The sequence below is a fragment of the Stegodyphus dumicola genome, chromosome 1 (assembly GCF_044657685.1).
Source record: "Stegodyphus dumicola isolate Sdum_Otavi_A_Nest chromosome 1, ASM4465768v1".
NCBI lineage: Eukaryota > Metazoa > Arthropoda > Arachnida > Araneae > Eresidae > Stegodyphus > Stegodyphus dumicola.
In genome coordinates, this window is record NC_140768.1 from 206,950,990 (window position 1) to 206,967,373 (window position 16,384).

At 32.0% G+C, this 16,384-nt stretch overlaps 1 protein-coding gene across 7 annotated transcripts; it reads right to left on the reverse strand.

Moving 5' to 3' along the window:
- Window positions 1–3,459: 3,459 nt before the first annotated feature.
- LOC118184563 (uncharacterized) lies at window positions 3,460–15,519 on the reverse strand. Of its 7 annotated transcripts, none has more exons than XM_085824992.1 (12): window positions 15,389–15,518; window positions 11,621–11,750; window positions 8,690–8,992; window positions 8,241–8,354; window positions 7,764–7,877; window positions 7,531–7,608; window positions 6,338–6,613; window positions 5,670–5,760; window positions 4,893–4,945; window positions 4,652–4,681; window positions 4,127–4,473; window positions 3,460–3,666 (listed from the first exon to the last, which is right to left on the reverse strand). In XM_085824992.1, exons 1-11 carry the CDS (start codon window positions 15,398–15,400, stop codon window positions 4,184–4,186), a joined length of 1,491 nt encoding a protein of 496 aa, XP_085681118.1. In that variant the 5' UTR covers window positions 15,401–15,518; the 3' UTR covers window positions 3,460–3,666; window positions 4,127–4,183. The 7 variants fall into 7 exon arrangements, with proteins under 7 accessions (XP_085681118.1, XP_085681115.1, XP_085681108.1 ...); XM_085824989.1 differs by having other exon boundaries at window positions 4,893–4,976; window positions 5,671–5,760; window positions 8,708–8,992; window positions 15,389–15,517; XM_085824982.1 differs by having other exon boundaries at window positions 4,893–4,976; window positions 5,671–5,760; window positions 8,696–8,992; window positions 15,389–15,517.
- Between the last annotated feature and the right edge of the window lie 865 nt (window positions 15,520–16,384).

Here is a 16,384-nt window from a genome sequence, read left to right on the forward strand (position 1 = left end):
CGGCTGGTTCCGAGGTTCCTTGTGTTGTAACGTTCTTTTCTTTTCTAATGCTTGGCCCTGATCAGGCCGCTTCTGTTCTTAGACGTGATTGTTTGGGATTCATTCCTGGAAGTTATTCAATTTCGTAGTACTTAAGGGGGTCTTTACTCTTTGTTTGAATACGTTCATGTGACATATTTTATTTGGAATTGTTTGAATTATTAGTGTGTTTATTTTCTCAGGAATGTATTTTATGTATCTGCGGCGCGTTAATTAACTTATTTTTATTTATTTCATTTTTTTTTTTTTTTTTTTTTGGTGTGAACAATTGGATTAGATTATTTCTTTCTTCGGGTGTGAGTATCCGAACACATTCAGTGGCATTTCTATCGTAAGGGAAAAATTGACAGATAAAGTCTTCTTCAACTTTGAAAGAGTGATTGTTCTTCCTTGGTCGAAGGTGAGACGTAGGAGGGTGAAATCTGGTTTCTTTTAAGGTCAAGTTTCTTGGCTTGTATTCTACTAAACGGTCAGTCAGCTGTTTGTGTTTTTCGAGCATTGTGATCCTCTACTAAGGGGTATTGTGCTGAGTTCACATTACGGGGTTGTTGCTTTCACTTTCTCGCGTTGAAGGCTGCAGGGGGGAGTTGTTAACACAATGATTTCTAACTACAGGGTTTTCCTCGCTTGCATTAACAACTCCGTACTCATTTAATGTACTCCATGATTGTGCTCAGCAGAAATTGTCACAATAGTAGAATGTGCTCGACCTCAGGTGAAATTGTTTACATTAATGGACTGAAAGAAAGAAAAAAAATAGAGAATGAATAGATAAATAAATGTTCAGAAACGTGGCCACACAGAGACTGCAACACTAATGTGATGCAATGAACTGGAAAAAAAAAAAAAGAGAAATTCTTTTTGTCATTATTGATTGATCTTAGACATATTTTGTTTGTGATTAACGCCTTATTTTTATTTTTATTTTTGTATGTGTTCTGAGTATTTCTAGGTTTAATTAATTAAGTGATTTAATTGATGTTTTTGATTAATTGTTTTTGATGATCTTCCTTGAGTATTTTAATTAGTAATTGCTTTGATTAATCTTGTTGTTTTACTTGCACATTTTGGACTTGAAATTTAATGTGTCAGTAACGTCACTGAATCAAGGAGTCGTGTGAAATATTGTTACATTATGTTATCCTTTAGCCTTATTGCACAGTATGAGTCATGGTATTTCAAGAAGTTTCTGTCTGCTAAATTTTGGTAAACCAAAATTTAATTCCTTAGGGGAAAGGAATGTTATGTAGAGAAATTATCTGATAGCGTTGTAAAAACTATGTGAATGATTTTATGATTTATGGAAATCTTAATTTTTATTTGATTATGAATTATTTATTTTAAGGCTTTAATTTTGGGGAAAAACGGATGCTTCTGGAAATATTATTTAGTTTAAATGAATATTATTTATTTTCTTTTATTTGCAAATCTTGCACAAACTTTTATTCATTGTGAAAGAAGCAGGGAAAGGGAGGCAATTTTTGCCAAGTCATGATTTCGCGCGCTTTGTCCTTTAGAATGTTCGAGAAAGAATTTTCATTGTTAGTTGACCTTAAGAGAGGAAAGTACGTGACAGAAAGGTCAAAGGTTGCTACTTGTCTTTCAATGTAATTCATTCAGGTTTTTGGCGATTGAGGGTCCGGTTGTTGGCTAAGTGAAAAAGGGCGCGCATGCGCGATCACCCTTATTTCCGCATTCAGGGGTTGAAAACGAAGATTTTGCCATAATTAAGGGGGCGATAAGTGAAGCCATAGTGGGAGCCCGCGTTTGTGAAGGAGACGAAGGAAATTCGAGTTGGATTCACTCTCTTACGCACTCACTCTTGGACTCGCTGACTTTCGGGCTTGCTGGACTTGTGGACGTTGCTCTTGAAAACTGGCTTGAAGGAAATTCGAGTAGGATTCTCTCTCTTACTGACTGGCGGGTGGAACTTACTTGGGACGTTACTCGTGAAGCTTGCTCTTGGGATGAGTAAGAACAGGCGAGCCGTAATTGCCTAGGAAAAACGTTTCTGACCTGAAGCTGAAAACCCTCTTCCTTGCGGCGTGCTGGTAAAGAGGCGAAATTTGAACGAGTTACCTGCGTGTTGACATAGGACTTTCAGGACCAAGCGGATAGCCGTCCTGGGCAGCAGTGCTCCTGTTTCTGTTCTACAGTGGGAATTGGCGCCGACATTTTTAGAACCTGTGTCAGGATGAGCCCGGCCGACATCAACGCTTGATAAGATACGAGTCCTCCACTTCAAGATGTCCCCTCAAGATAAGTTTTATTTTTTTTGGTGTGTTTGAACTTTAAGCAAGTTTTTCAAAAACGTCCTTAGCAGTAAAAACAACGTCGAATCTAAAATTTAACTCTCAGGCCATAAATTGTTTCCCTTTCCTTTCTTTTAAATTACCAGACAAACCTTAAGTTTTTTTTATGAATTTAAATGAAAAGACTCTCAGATGAGGTTAAGATTTTTCATATTGTGATGTAATTGAATAAACTGATATTTAATCTGGAAAACTATTACAGTATGTTTTCTTTATATATTTAATATGAACTTTTCCTTTATATCTTGTATATGTTTATGTTTTCGATCCTCTCACGGCGCGGTCCCGGGATGCAATTTTTTTCACAACGCAAAAATGCTGTACACGTTTCACTATACGATCACTAAAATTTTGTTAGTTGGCAAATTCTTAAGAGTTTAGTTTTCCTCCCTAAGAGGAAGTAGAAACCTTTTCACGGCAAGTAGTTTCATATTTAACATTTAACATATAGGAATTTCAGATATAACATGGTACCTTGAAGTAAAGCTATTTAACCTTGGTGTCGAAACTAGTATATAACAATTTTGAAATTTTAGTGTTACTTTGTTTTTTACATAATTGTATTGTGGTAACTTTCTAATACGAGTGCTCTAACCAGTTGGCAGTTTGGTAAGAATGTGGCAGACTGAAATAGATTGCAATTTATAAAGTAAAAAATGCAAGAGCAGTAACAAAACAAAAATTTAATGTTTAAAGTATCTATTGTGGTATTTTTAAGAGCATTAAATTTGAAATGAATTACTTTAACACTATTAGTTTCATTGTTAATTTAAAATCGATTTAACTGTATTTTCTCTTAAATTTACAAGTAATATTCCTTTTTTAATTTTAACAGAATTTAAATGTTTTAAAAATTGATACATTATGAGAAGATTATAACAAGCTATATAAAATTTAAATTTTAACTAAATTATCAATCATATCGTTTGAGATATTGCTGAAACATCATTAAATGTTTATTTCTATTTGTTTATTTGTTTTTCCTGGGTAATTCTTGTAAAATAATGGATGATGTAATGACAGCAAAAATTTTAATTCTGCGTTTATGAAATTGCTTTGTATATCTAAACCGTTAAATTAAATGTATTGCAATGAGAAAGACTAACAATTTGTATGTTCATAAATTACATTTTATTCTTTCCATGCTTCAATACAGCATTCAATCTCTTGGCACGCGACAACAAAGTTGACAACATTATGCACTTCGTGCATGCACATGTGTAAGTATGTACATGGAAGACCACTTATGTACATGCTGCTCTTTGCTGGCTGCGGGCCTGTCATCTGTCTGAGGCACCCTCCACTCAGAAGAGACCTAGGGAAATAAAAGTTTACTATTATTAATTTGGCATTACTGTTGAAAGTTATGGTTGTAATATAGCATGACAGTTTAAACTAAAAATTCCAGTGAAAGGCATAAGCGTTATTTTTTAATTAGCGATTAAAAATACTTTAAGTATAATCATTATGTTTTCTTATACTTGATTCACAAGGGACCTAATTCAAGAATATATATCATTTTATAGAACTCAGTTCCAAAAAACTAAGAGATTTGTTTCAAATAATCTAGGAGAGTAATCAAGTTGCAAATAAATTCTCCAATAATTGTACTTTTTCACTCAACAGATTTAGGATGGTCAAATAATTCCTCCTAATTATATAATCAGTAATTACCGAAAATCATACCGAAGGGAACAAAGATATTAAAGTTTGTATGAAATGAAACAGTAAGTAAACCCATTTTAGGGAAAATAAGCCATAAAACAGTTACTTACCCTTAAATGATTAGATTTGATGCTCTGGTTGTACCAGGGACAGCATATCACATTCCTTCAAGGTGATTTGGCAATTGGAGTGAGTGGTACGTCCTGTCCGGCTGGCCCTGTAAATCCGGCTAATCCGCCTGTAGCTGAACGTCCTATAGGAACATATTGGCTTCCGAAAGTGTTTTTAACGATGCCTTCCAAATAGGCCATTTCTTGGGAGTCCAGGTTAAGTGGTGTTTCATAAGATCTTCCGGAAATAGGGAAGGCGTAAGAGTTTTCGTATGTGGTACCAAAGGTGGAATGAGGAAGGATGATTCCGTTTCCGGAGCGACCATAAAGATGATAACCATGATGACCTAGAAATGCAAAACAATTAATATTGTTAACATAAAAGACGATGCACAGTAAAGAAAAACGTATTTATAATTCTTGAGCTACTACATTTTATGATTTTCATTTCTTTAAATCTAAAATGTTTAAGCGTTAACAATCAGTTCTCATAAATAAATTACAGTAAGAAGAAAAAAAACTCACCGTGACCGTGTCCGTGTCCGTGTCCATGACCTGTAAGATATCATAATAACATTTACTTCTAATGGTTGTTGAAGTATGATTATAATGTTTTATACAATATGATCTAAAATCAGTATTGCAGTGTCTAACTATGCAGTTCTTCGTCAACAATATAATACCTGTAAGTTTCTTCTGAGCTATAGGTAATGATAGATAATATTTTAATTTAGAATATATATCATGTGCTGATAAAGATACTGACCATGTCCATGACCGTGACCGTGTCCGTGTCCATGACCATGACCGTGTCCGTGTCCGTGACCATGACCGTGCCCATGTCCGTGTCCTGAATATTAAAAAAAATTAAAATAGCTCAGTTTTAATTTATTGATTGAGAAAAGAATTATAAAGAAACATTAAGTGGTTTTTGTTATGAGCCTAATTATTAAGGCACAAGTACAACTACAGCTTAGACTAGTATCCAAAGTTCAGCGATTCAAGCTATACGCAGTTTCTTTCATGAATAAATCTAATCATTTGCTAATAATATTATCGTCTCTTGAATATGAGACATGGCACATAATTTTCCTGACAGATAGATTAGCTTCCATTTAAATCTTATAATATCCTAAAAAATTATTTTTCTTTATTGCATTAAATGATTAATTTCTAATGACTAGAAGATTTGCATTATTATAAAGTTTTCAATGATTAATTTTAATCATGTTTCTGCTGTCTTGTTTATTCTTTCTGGATTAGCTGTACTATACCAAATCCAACAATCTACTCGGTTTTAGTATGAAGTTTAAATATTAGATTGCAAGGATGCAGATTATTATAAAAAGGTTAATGCGATATAAAGAAGAGGTTGTAATAATTCACATATGACAATCTGGAAAACACTCGTTTAAGTATTTGTTTAATGCTTAAATAATCTGAATAAATGTTTTCGTATGCAAACATTTATCAAAATTTAAATCTCGAACACTTAACGAGATTCATATTAAACTATGCTCTGTTTATATTTATTATACTCTTACCGTGACCGTGACCGTGTCCGTGACCATGTCCATGTCCATGTCCATGTCCATGTCCGTGACCATGCCCGTGTCCGTGCCCGTGACCATGTCCTAAGAAAGACATTGCAAAGGTATTGATACCGTGATATTATTAAAAGCTCTTTTACTGGTAAAGAAAGAGTGCGTACAATGATTGAGAAAATTAAATATTGTAAAATATTTATCTCGAACTTCTCTAAAAGTGATATTTTATATTAGAACGGCGAATATTAGCATTTGCATTAACATGCCTTAAAGGTAATAGGGATTATTTTAAAACTGTTATAGCTATTATCGAAAGAAACTTAGACTTTTCAAAAGTACTCATTATTACTCGGGTAACGAAGGATAATAGCTGCTCAAGAACTGATTTACAGATTCTCAGAAAGCAAAGATGTGTTAGTGTAATCCCTCCAATAATTGTATAAAAAGATATTAATTGCGGAAATTTACAACCAAAAAACACAGTATTTCGCATTACGGAATGAAAAAAAATGGTGAGTAATTAACATATAAATACTATAGTTTTTCATACACAAAGAAGTAAATTTCAATAAGGAGAATTTTGTATGAAGAATTTTTCTATAGATTAAAAACTTTAAATGATAGGTAAAATAATATAATCTTTGATAATAAAACAGTTAATTACCATGACCGTGACCATGTCCATGTCCGTGACCATGCCCGTGCCCATGTCCGTGCCCGTGTCCGTGCCCGTGCCCGTGTCCATGCCCGTGTCCGTGCCCATGGCCGTGTCCATGACCATGTCCGTGTCCGTGCCCATGGCCGTGTCCATGACCATGTCCGTGTCCGTGCCCATGACCGTGTCCGTGCCCATGACCGTGTCCGTGCCCATGACCGTGACCGTGACCATGACCGTGACCGTGTCCATGACCGTGTCCATGTCCGTGTCCATGCCCATGTCCTAGAACATACCAAAAATTTTATAGCTAAGTTTGTTTAGTATCAAAATCTTTAGTTAAGACTATTCAATACTAAATAACTATTGCTGAGTCCCCTAGTCAAGGAGGCTGTTTAATGCTATATAATTTTATCTCAATCCACTAACTAAATCTATTCAATTTTAAATAATTATAGCTCAATGACGTAACTATATTTACTCAATGCTAAGTAATTTACAACGGAGTTTATTCAGCTCTAAAAATAAACATTTCCGAAGAAGCTATATCCGTTATGAATTATTAAATAAGACATAACGCAGAGTCAAAGGAAATGGAATGCTTCGGAATATGCTGTAATCATTAAAGTGAAGTATACATTAAAATCTGCCATTTTTTCTTTCTTGACCATAGCGTCATAAATAATGAAAACAAAAGGTAAACATAGGTTAAATACAACTCGTAACTAGCATTTTTATGAAAACTATGCCCTGTCTATGTAGAAGTGAATGCTGTACTCAAATCCTAATTAGCAATGCATTTAAAAAAATTTTGCGTATTTTTCTTCTTAAAAAATCACTTTCAATTTAAGTTAAATAATAATACTACAGCTTATATTTATTTTTCAAAATATATATTATTTCCTATTTTGAGTTCACAATGCCTAAAGTTGCACATAATTTGTTTTAAGTTTTAAAATTATAAATTAATTTCCTGTAAATTTCTGTAATTCCTCAGAGAAGTTTAAATTATTAATCACACTTTTTGATTCAGAGGTACAACTATGTAATCAGACTTAAAACTATAAAAACTGTAGTTACTCCAACTGCGGGATTTTATGATTCTAAGTTATACTGAAATACATTTATTTTAGAGTTGCAATCTAAAGTTTAAGAATTTAACCAGAATTAAAGTTGTAAAAGAATAATCAAAATTTTTTTACCATGGCCGTGACCATGACCGTGACCGTGACCATGACCGTGCCCGTGACCATGCCCATGACCATGTCCGTGACCATGTCCTAAATGAAAAAATTTATTACAATATTTTAAAACAAATTATTTGTTTTAATTATCGTTTATGTATTAAGAAATTCAAAAGCAAACACTTAGTATAACTACAATACACTTTCAGTTTCGAAATATTTCATATGGAACTTAAACGTGTAATGCTTACCGTGGCCGTGGCCGTGCCCGTGACCATGTCCATGTCCATGTCCGTGTCCGTGTCCATGTCCATGTCCATGCCCATGCCCATGTCCGTGACCATGACCATGACCATGTCCATGTCCTAGGTAAACGAGAAAGTTTAAATAATATATTACTGATATTAAAATTTCTTTTTAAACGTACGAGAAAATCAAACCTAAGTTCTGTTTAATCAGGATACAGAAGGAAATTTGCAGGTTCAATAAAGCTATATAATTTTTTTTATCTTAAGTGTTAGTAATAGTAACACTAACGCAAATTCCTAACAGGCCTTGAAAGCAAGTAACATATCAGTTGCAATTTCTCTTGTTTGATAACTTATAAATAATTTTGCAATTAAAAATTAAATTATTTCGACCTTTTCACCCAGAGCTTACTTAAAGATCGGATATATGTGTATGATTAATGAAAAGTCTGAGAGAATTAGTGATTGCATTTTCCTTACCGTGCCCATGTCCATGTCCATGACCGTGACCGTGCCCATGTCCGTGTCCGTGCCCATGCCCATGTCCATGACCATGACCATGACCATGACCATGACCATGACCGTGACCATGACCTAGAATGAATATGATTTTTATTATTAATTAAAAAGTAACTAAACGTAGTTTATAAAAAGAGAATAAGCATGTTATTTTAAAATATATTCATATTTTGACGATAGTTTAACTTTCTAGTTTTATTAATATTTTGCAGTAATATTAAAAGATATACATGTTCTCATAATATTCTAAAACACTAGTTTTATTGTCTCTATGCTTGAATTATTTAGTTTTCTAAAATCAGACGCATAATTTTAAATTCAAAGCTTTAAAAATGATAAGAAGTAAATTATATTTAATAGCTTTGATCTTTATACCATTTATGCTACATATGTATTTCTTAAATTCTTACCATGACCATGTCCATCACCATGCCCGTGCCCATGTCCTCCACCATGGCCATGTCCATGTCCTCCACCATGACCTCCGTGACCATGTCCGTATCCATAACCTCTTGCGCTAACGTCATGGGCTTCAGCAAGGGCTAATGGAGAAAGCCCTGGAATGCCACCGACATTACCGCGTTCATCTGTGGTATAACCGTAGCCAAAACCAGCACCGTCTTTACCAACGCCTACGCTAATTTCGTGGTTGCCAGGCAGATTGTAAGTCTTTTCATAGGAGCCGTCAGCATTGAATGCTGTCTTCCCTGCTCCTAGAAAATAAACATATTAACCTTTATTAAAATAAACTATAAATTGTATCTTAGCCTTGTAAATGCATTTTGTCTGTTTTTTCTACTGAAAGAAAATAACTATTACCATTACACTTTTATAAGTAATTTCGGAATTCAAGTGATGAAATTTTTATAAAAGAAATGAATTTGATTCTCTGTGTCAATTCTAAGATCTTTGTTACACTTTAGTTTTAAATTGATACACTCTTTTTATATTTTTCTATAAAATTGTTTTCCGTATTTCTATTGCTTATGTTAATCATTTCTTTTGTTCTGAAATGGTCTAGAATGAGAGACTAGATGATTTTATAAATTGCTTTATTTCTCATTTAGTGACTGTCGTCATAAGTGCCATCCGTTCGGTATGGTGGTTAGAGAAAGCAGCGTTCCTACAGGGTTGGGTGGGGCGCTATAGTCCCTGCAAGACATAAGCGTTCGTGACTGCCGTGTTATATAACATTTAAAATCTGTCAGTACGAGAATACTCTGCAGGCGGCGCAGTTACAGGAAGAGGAGGGATCGCAGCTATTATTTGTAGTACTGCTGTGATCCAGACCGTGTAATAGGTCACACGGTGACCATTGGGCTTCAGTATATTCTAGTGCATAAATTTCTCTTATTCACGTTCTTAAGGCTTTCTTGATTTCGAAACGGGATACTTCAATCACAACGACATTGCATCCATTAAATTTGCAGACGTCTTGTTGCAGCTAAATATGTTTCACTTGAAGTAAATTTAAATAATTATTTCACTTATAACATTGCATTGACATTATTATATACTATCTCGCTTACGATGTTTCACTTAAAGCAATGCACTAATGTCACTGTTCCTTAAATTCTTAAAATTTTTCTTAAATTGCAGCATTGCAGCAAATACTATTTCTTTACATTCCTACTACGTTATCCACTGACTTTTTTTCATTGAATGAAATGGTTAATTTTTATATTAATTTTTATACAGTTTGCAATGTTTTTTAAATACATTTATGAAACTTTGCACAAATGTAAACATGACTTAACTACATAATATATGTAAATGTTACTCTCTTGGTCTGCTCTACAATTGACAATTTAATTCTGTAACATTAAAACATAAGTTATTATTTTGATTCTTTTACAGGTATTAGAGCTTTATTCCTTTACCGGTACATTTCAGATGTTCTTTAACTTGAATTAGTATAATTAATATTCATTTTAAATAAAAAGTTAAAAAGTCTTATGTTAATCAAAACTACGAATGGAACTTTTATTTTGCCGAAACTGATTGCTTTGTCCCCTAGCTTGTCATATGAATGTTTTTCTTTGAATGGTAAATAAGAATTAATTTAGATCGTCTTGAAATGTAAACAACAGTTTACAGCTTATAGAATGCACAAAAAATTCTGACTTGTAACCGATAAAATTTCGTTGTAGAAATCTTCTTAAAAGCAGCATAATGAGCCCAGATGGCCACTTGGTGCAGTGGTTTCGCATGAAAGATGCTTCTCACTTTTTAAGTCGTTACAATTTTTAATGGCATCTATTATTAACAAAAAAATCCTCGAGTATGAGATAATGTAATTGAAAATAAGGCTAAATTCTCATAATAATTTTGTCAAAAAATTCTATTATCAGCTTTTATCCAGTATTAAAATTTCGTTGTGAAAATTAGAGCCGATTCATCAATATGATTACAGTAACTAGTGTGTAATGTCTGTCTATAGAACTGCTGATGATTAGGTTAATTAATAAGAAAAGCAAGTAGAGGGCTATATACATAGGAATGCCTTTGTGAAAGACTTTCTAAGGAAACTTCTTTCTTGCCTACGTTATACATGGGCCAAAGTATGAAAACGTCCCTGCAGTTAGCCCGTTCGCAGAATTGCCCTAAGTTGAACTACGAATGTTCATTGACGCTACCGGTCGGGAGCTGATGAACTTAATTGTGCGGAAGAATCTACTCATGCTTTACAAGGCTATCATTTCAAATTTATGCTTTAATAACGGAGAGGTAAATAAATACGAATATGCGCATTTGCATTGCAGAAGTGTAGATGATTTCAATTCCTTGTTGAGGAGCATTATAAAGGGTCTAATTCCAGTTCATTCTTATGCTTCTGATCCTAATAAATTTTAATAGTTAAATTTAGTATGTTTTCCTGATATTTTAAATTTACGCTATTCAGTGTATAATAAAACTATTTTCCTATTCTTCTAATATGATCAGAAACAATTTTATATAAAAGTTTAGTTTTATTTGCTTTTAAAAATGTCACTGCTAGTTCCGTTTTACGAAATTTCTCTCAAGCTCAGCTGTGCCAATTCTTTAGAAATTTAGTAATCCTGTAATTACAGTTCACAGTCTTAGTAAAACTCCCTTGTATTTTTACTTAGTCCAATTTTATATTCTAAAACCAGTTTGAAATATTGTTATATGGAAGGTAATTTTATTAATAACTAACTAAATGTGAAAATTCTATTCATAACCAGCGACGAAAATGCAAAGAAACGTAAGTATATTGTATTTAATTTACCACCAAAAATGCAATGTGGTATTAATGCAGGCTCCCAGTTTTCAACAATATAACAAGTAACCAGATGTTTCAAAATTAATTGTTATCTTACCTAAAGCTAAGGCGAGATCTGCACTTCTGGCTTCAGGCACTGCTTTTACTTCAGCTGCCTTGATCTCTTCAGCGACATCCTTTGAGTAAGCACCCACTGCGCAGACCACGAGGATGGAAAGATGAAGTGCCTTAAAAAAAAGAAAAATTATCAACCGAACTAGTATAATCAAAGAAGTTTTCTAAATCTGGTAAATTCAAACTCCGTGATTCGTCACAATTATGCTAAAAATATTATTTGGGCATTTTGATACCTTAAAAGAGAATGACATCAAATCAATTACTTCCCAACCAAAATTTCAGTACATTTTCGCAATAATATTAACTTTTGCTTCTTCACGTCCCGTGGACAGACCAAAATAAATCTACGTAAATATCACAGATCTTTAGAAAGATTCGGAAATGATTTTTTTCGTTTAAAAATTGTTTAGTTTCTGAACAAAATGAGAGAAAACATGTACTGCGCTGAAAGTTCTCTGTTCTTATTCCTCGAATCAAACATCTTATATTCTGATTATGTGTTAATAGCATCATGCCGAGTAAATACAAAATAAATTTGTGTTTTTTACATAAATAATATTAGGAGCTATTCAAAGTTTGCTACATGAAGAAAAGAGAGCTATCTGTATCATATAGATGTTATCATATGATGCATATCAAGTTCACAGAAAGAGTCCAGCTTAAACCATATATTTTTATTTCAGAAAAAAATGGCACTCTTGCATTATAGAAAGCTCTTTTATTCCATATTTTATAAACTCTGTTTTTAAACATAATATCTATATTTTCCAAAATGAATGTTAGTTATGAAGTGAATTTTCTTTTACTTTAAAATTTGAAAAAAGTTTTATATTACTGTTTTAAATTGTGTCCCATAAACTCATCTTCATAAAAAATTTTATCTTTTCAGTAAAACTTTATGTATTTAAGCTTAAAATGAATATGTAAAACTGTAGAGTCATTAGGATTTTTGAAGTTGGAAATAAGAAAAATAAGCAGCGCCCAGTCCAAGACTCGAACCAAGAACTCTCAAATACGCGCCGAGTGTGCTACCATTACACCACGAAGGCATGCAGAAAGGAGATAGAAAATGCAGGGTAGTAAAATAAAGAATAATATTTCCTTATATTTGATATTAATCACGCACATAGTCTCAGAAAATTAATTTTTTAAATTCTAATCTGTGTACGAAATATAAAACCTGTCAGTATTTTTCTTCTACTTTAATTACTGAACACTTACTGAAAATTATACGAATAATAATATATATATATATAAACATCAAAACATACACTCAAGTCGAGCAAAGATTAAATGATGATAACAAAATCTATTGAAATCAGAAGCTTTTTAGTTAGAAATAATTAATGCAATTTAATGTAATATATATACGCATTTTATTTATAATCATTTTCACCATCCTTTTATTTATTTTAACCATATTACTTCATTTATTTCATATATCCCATAATTGATTTGATTTTAATGCTTATCGGGTATATTACAATTCATTTATATAATAATATATTATCTTAAAAGTTAATTTGAATACTAAAATCTTCATAATATAAATCTCTTCCGTTTGCGACTATAGAAAAAAAATAATTTGAATAGCAAAATAATTTAGATATGCTAATGGCTGTTAAAATTAAAACAAACATCCATTTAAACCGTTCTCGTTCAAAAATATGTTAACAAAATCGTTAAAATTAAAATCAAAATTAATCAGTCAATAATAAATTTTCAGGAAAAATAATGAAATTTCCATTTTAGAAATCTAATTACAAGATTAACATTTTTTTGCTTGCATTCTTTTCGAAACTGCGTACTGTTTAAAGTTTTAATAAATAGTTCCACTTCAACAAATTTTCACACACAAAAATGTAAAATTCGAATTCACTGCCCGCGTGACAGAAATGAAGTACTCAGCGAACCGTAACTTATAAGACATTTGTACTTTCCGATCTTAACGCTCTGCCGAATTCAGGAAATCATCATTAACTTGCATAAAAAGCTTCCTGAAAAGAACGTTACTAACTTTCCCCACTTATTTGAATTGCATTCTCTTTTTATGAACTTTTCCTTTCTTTTAAAAGAAAAATTGAGTTTATCGTGTAACAAACTGTTTTTAATGAAACCATAATGCTAACATTAGCCTTAACTTATCCTAGAAGTAAGAGACATGCAACAACAACATAATCGCTGTCTATTTTTGGTTCTGCCCGTAAGAAGAACTGAGTTCTGTTCGGTATTTTTACCTTGATGAGATGAGCGTAGATTTATAGGAAAATAGAAAATTGTCTGTACAGTATCTACTAAGTTCTAACTCAGATAAATTTATAATTTTTATATATTTTTTCAAACTGAGATTTTAAATATTTCTATGCAGCTTTATAGAGCACATCAAATTCTAGCACATGTTTCCAAACCAAAGCATTTATCTAATATTCCATGACTGAAAAATAGAAAATTTATTTTTTATGTTCTAGATTTTACAAATTAATGTTTTCACATTATTTAGAAATGAAGATACGTATATTGAATGTTCTGTAATGCCTTCTTATCATTGTATCTAACATTAATTAGTAATTTTTTCTAAGCAGAGTTACTTGAAATAATTTAATTATTTTTGATTTTCTACTGCAAATAATTTAATTTTAATTAATTTTATTTAATTAATTATTATAATTTTTTGTTTCTATTTAATTAGTACTTTGTTGAAGTGCTTTGTTTATAAATTATTTCTCAGTTATAACTTATTTACATTTTTAGCAGATGTGAATAATTTCCTTAGAATTAATTTCTAAGTAAAAGAATATTAGAATATCACTAAAAATGAAATAATTTTATCATGAATACATTTCTCTCAATTAAATTCTCTTATTCAGAACTTGTAATCTTTTGTACCATAAAATATATTGAAATATAATAATTAGTCTAAAATTAAAGTTCAGGAATTCATAAGTTTACTTCAGAACATGAACATTCTCGTGAATGTTTTGAAATTCGTCGCAAAATATTTGAATTAATTATTTGAAAGATGAGGCTGTTATAACTTTCAGGAAACTACAATATTTAAAATTCAGGTTTTTGTTTGGGGGGGGAATAAAAAGTTTAGATATCAAATAGAATATTGCAACTTCGGTATTTATTCATTCGTTCCCTTCCTTTTGTTACTTCTTCAGTATCAAAATTATTTGTTAGATATTCTACAGCAAACGATTCGTTCTTCTCTTCCTGCATTCTGTATCCGATAAATAAGTTAATAAATAAAAGCCAGACTATATTTTTTAATCCTGAAGACTATGATATTTTATCACTGAAATACATATTTTGATAATCGGTCTTTCATATAAATTCATATATTAATTTTATACTAAAGCATCCATCTTTCGTTCTTCTGCAAATAAACCTAATTGCACTCTTTTGCACACAAAGGTTTTCAGTTATCTATCTCGAAATATTTTGTTCTTTTTCTTAGAACATGGATACATTTTCTACCAGCAAATTCTTCAGTACAGTAATACCAGACGTATTACTTAAACCTGATCGTAAAATTCGGAAGGAATTCAACGATTTGTAGAAATAAAAGGCGACTTTCCAAATCCTGTTTTTTGACAGTCTTTATATGCAGTTGTAGAACTATGAAATACTACAAGATATCTTAACTAAGATTTCTGGATTATCAAACCCACCAGCAGGTATATCCACAGAACGAAGGCGATTCACTTTTGTAAATAATCCAAGGTTTTTCAATTAGCTTACTTACCACAAACTTCATCTTTGTGTTGGTTTGCCGTATCCGTAGTGCTGCTACAAAAGTTGTCTCGGTTTATATACTCGTTGAGAACGATTTAAACCACTAAATGGAGTCAAAAAGAGCCAAGTCCCTCCCCCTTTTCAGTTGATTGGCTAAACGGTGCGTTTTTAACAAATCTATTTTGTCGTTCGGATTAAATTTAGGTGTTCAGCATTCCTTTTTGTTTTCTTTCCTCTTTTTTCGTTAATCGTTAGGAAGAGATAGCACCTACTGGTGCCGAAACTTTCAAAATAACGCGACGAGGATATGCAAAAGTAATCCTCCGATCGTTGGTGGAAGAACGGATTTGGTCCGCCTGGTGCAAAGTTCTTTCCTCGTTGAAGGGAGGTTGATGAAAAGAAAGTATTAACGGATGTCTGGTTTGATAGTGATTTTTTTTCCTGCTGTGGGTGAAGATTATCTGTATTTGTCTATTATACAAAAGAGATTAAGAAATACAGATATCGGACTTAAAAGCAAACTAAATCGCTAAACCCGAAACATGGAAGGATATTTTAATGTCTTACTTCAATTACTAGCTTAAAATTGTGTATTTGAATAACAGTGCTGCGTTATTGAAGTGAATATTATTAGTGAAAATTCAATGTTAGCTTTTAAGGAAATTTTACTTTCTGCTATTTAAATTTTAGTGTATTGATAACAAAAATTTATTAAAGTTTTGCATAATAATTTACACTTTGCCGGAAGTGAGTTCGTCAAAATTGTACTGAACACTTCAGAAATAAGAGTAAAAAATGCTACTATTGAACTAAACTTTTAAATGAATACTAATATAAATTTCTTAATTATTTATTTTTTAATATTCTCATCCATTTTTCTGGAAAGTTTCTTCATCAATAGTGTTTCAATTTCAACAACTTGTTAAAAGGTTACAAGTCAGAATGTTAAATAATGCCTTAAATTTCTGTGAGAACCCAGAGCAATTTCAGAACCTTTAAGGAAGCT

Excerpts from the sequence above, each read along its gene's own strand:
- LOC118184563 (XM_035354262.2), bottom strand. Across the intron at positions 8,355-8,689 it reads TGGTGATGGACATGGTCATG|GTCATGGTCACGGTCATGGT; the intron begins GTAAGAATTTAA and ends TATTCATTCTAG. Across the intron at positions 4,977-5,670 it reads CGGACACGGTCACGGTCACG|GACACGGACATGGGCACGGT; the intron begins GTAAGAGTATAA and ends TTTAATATTCAG.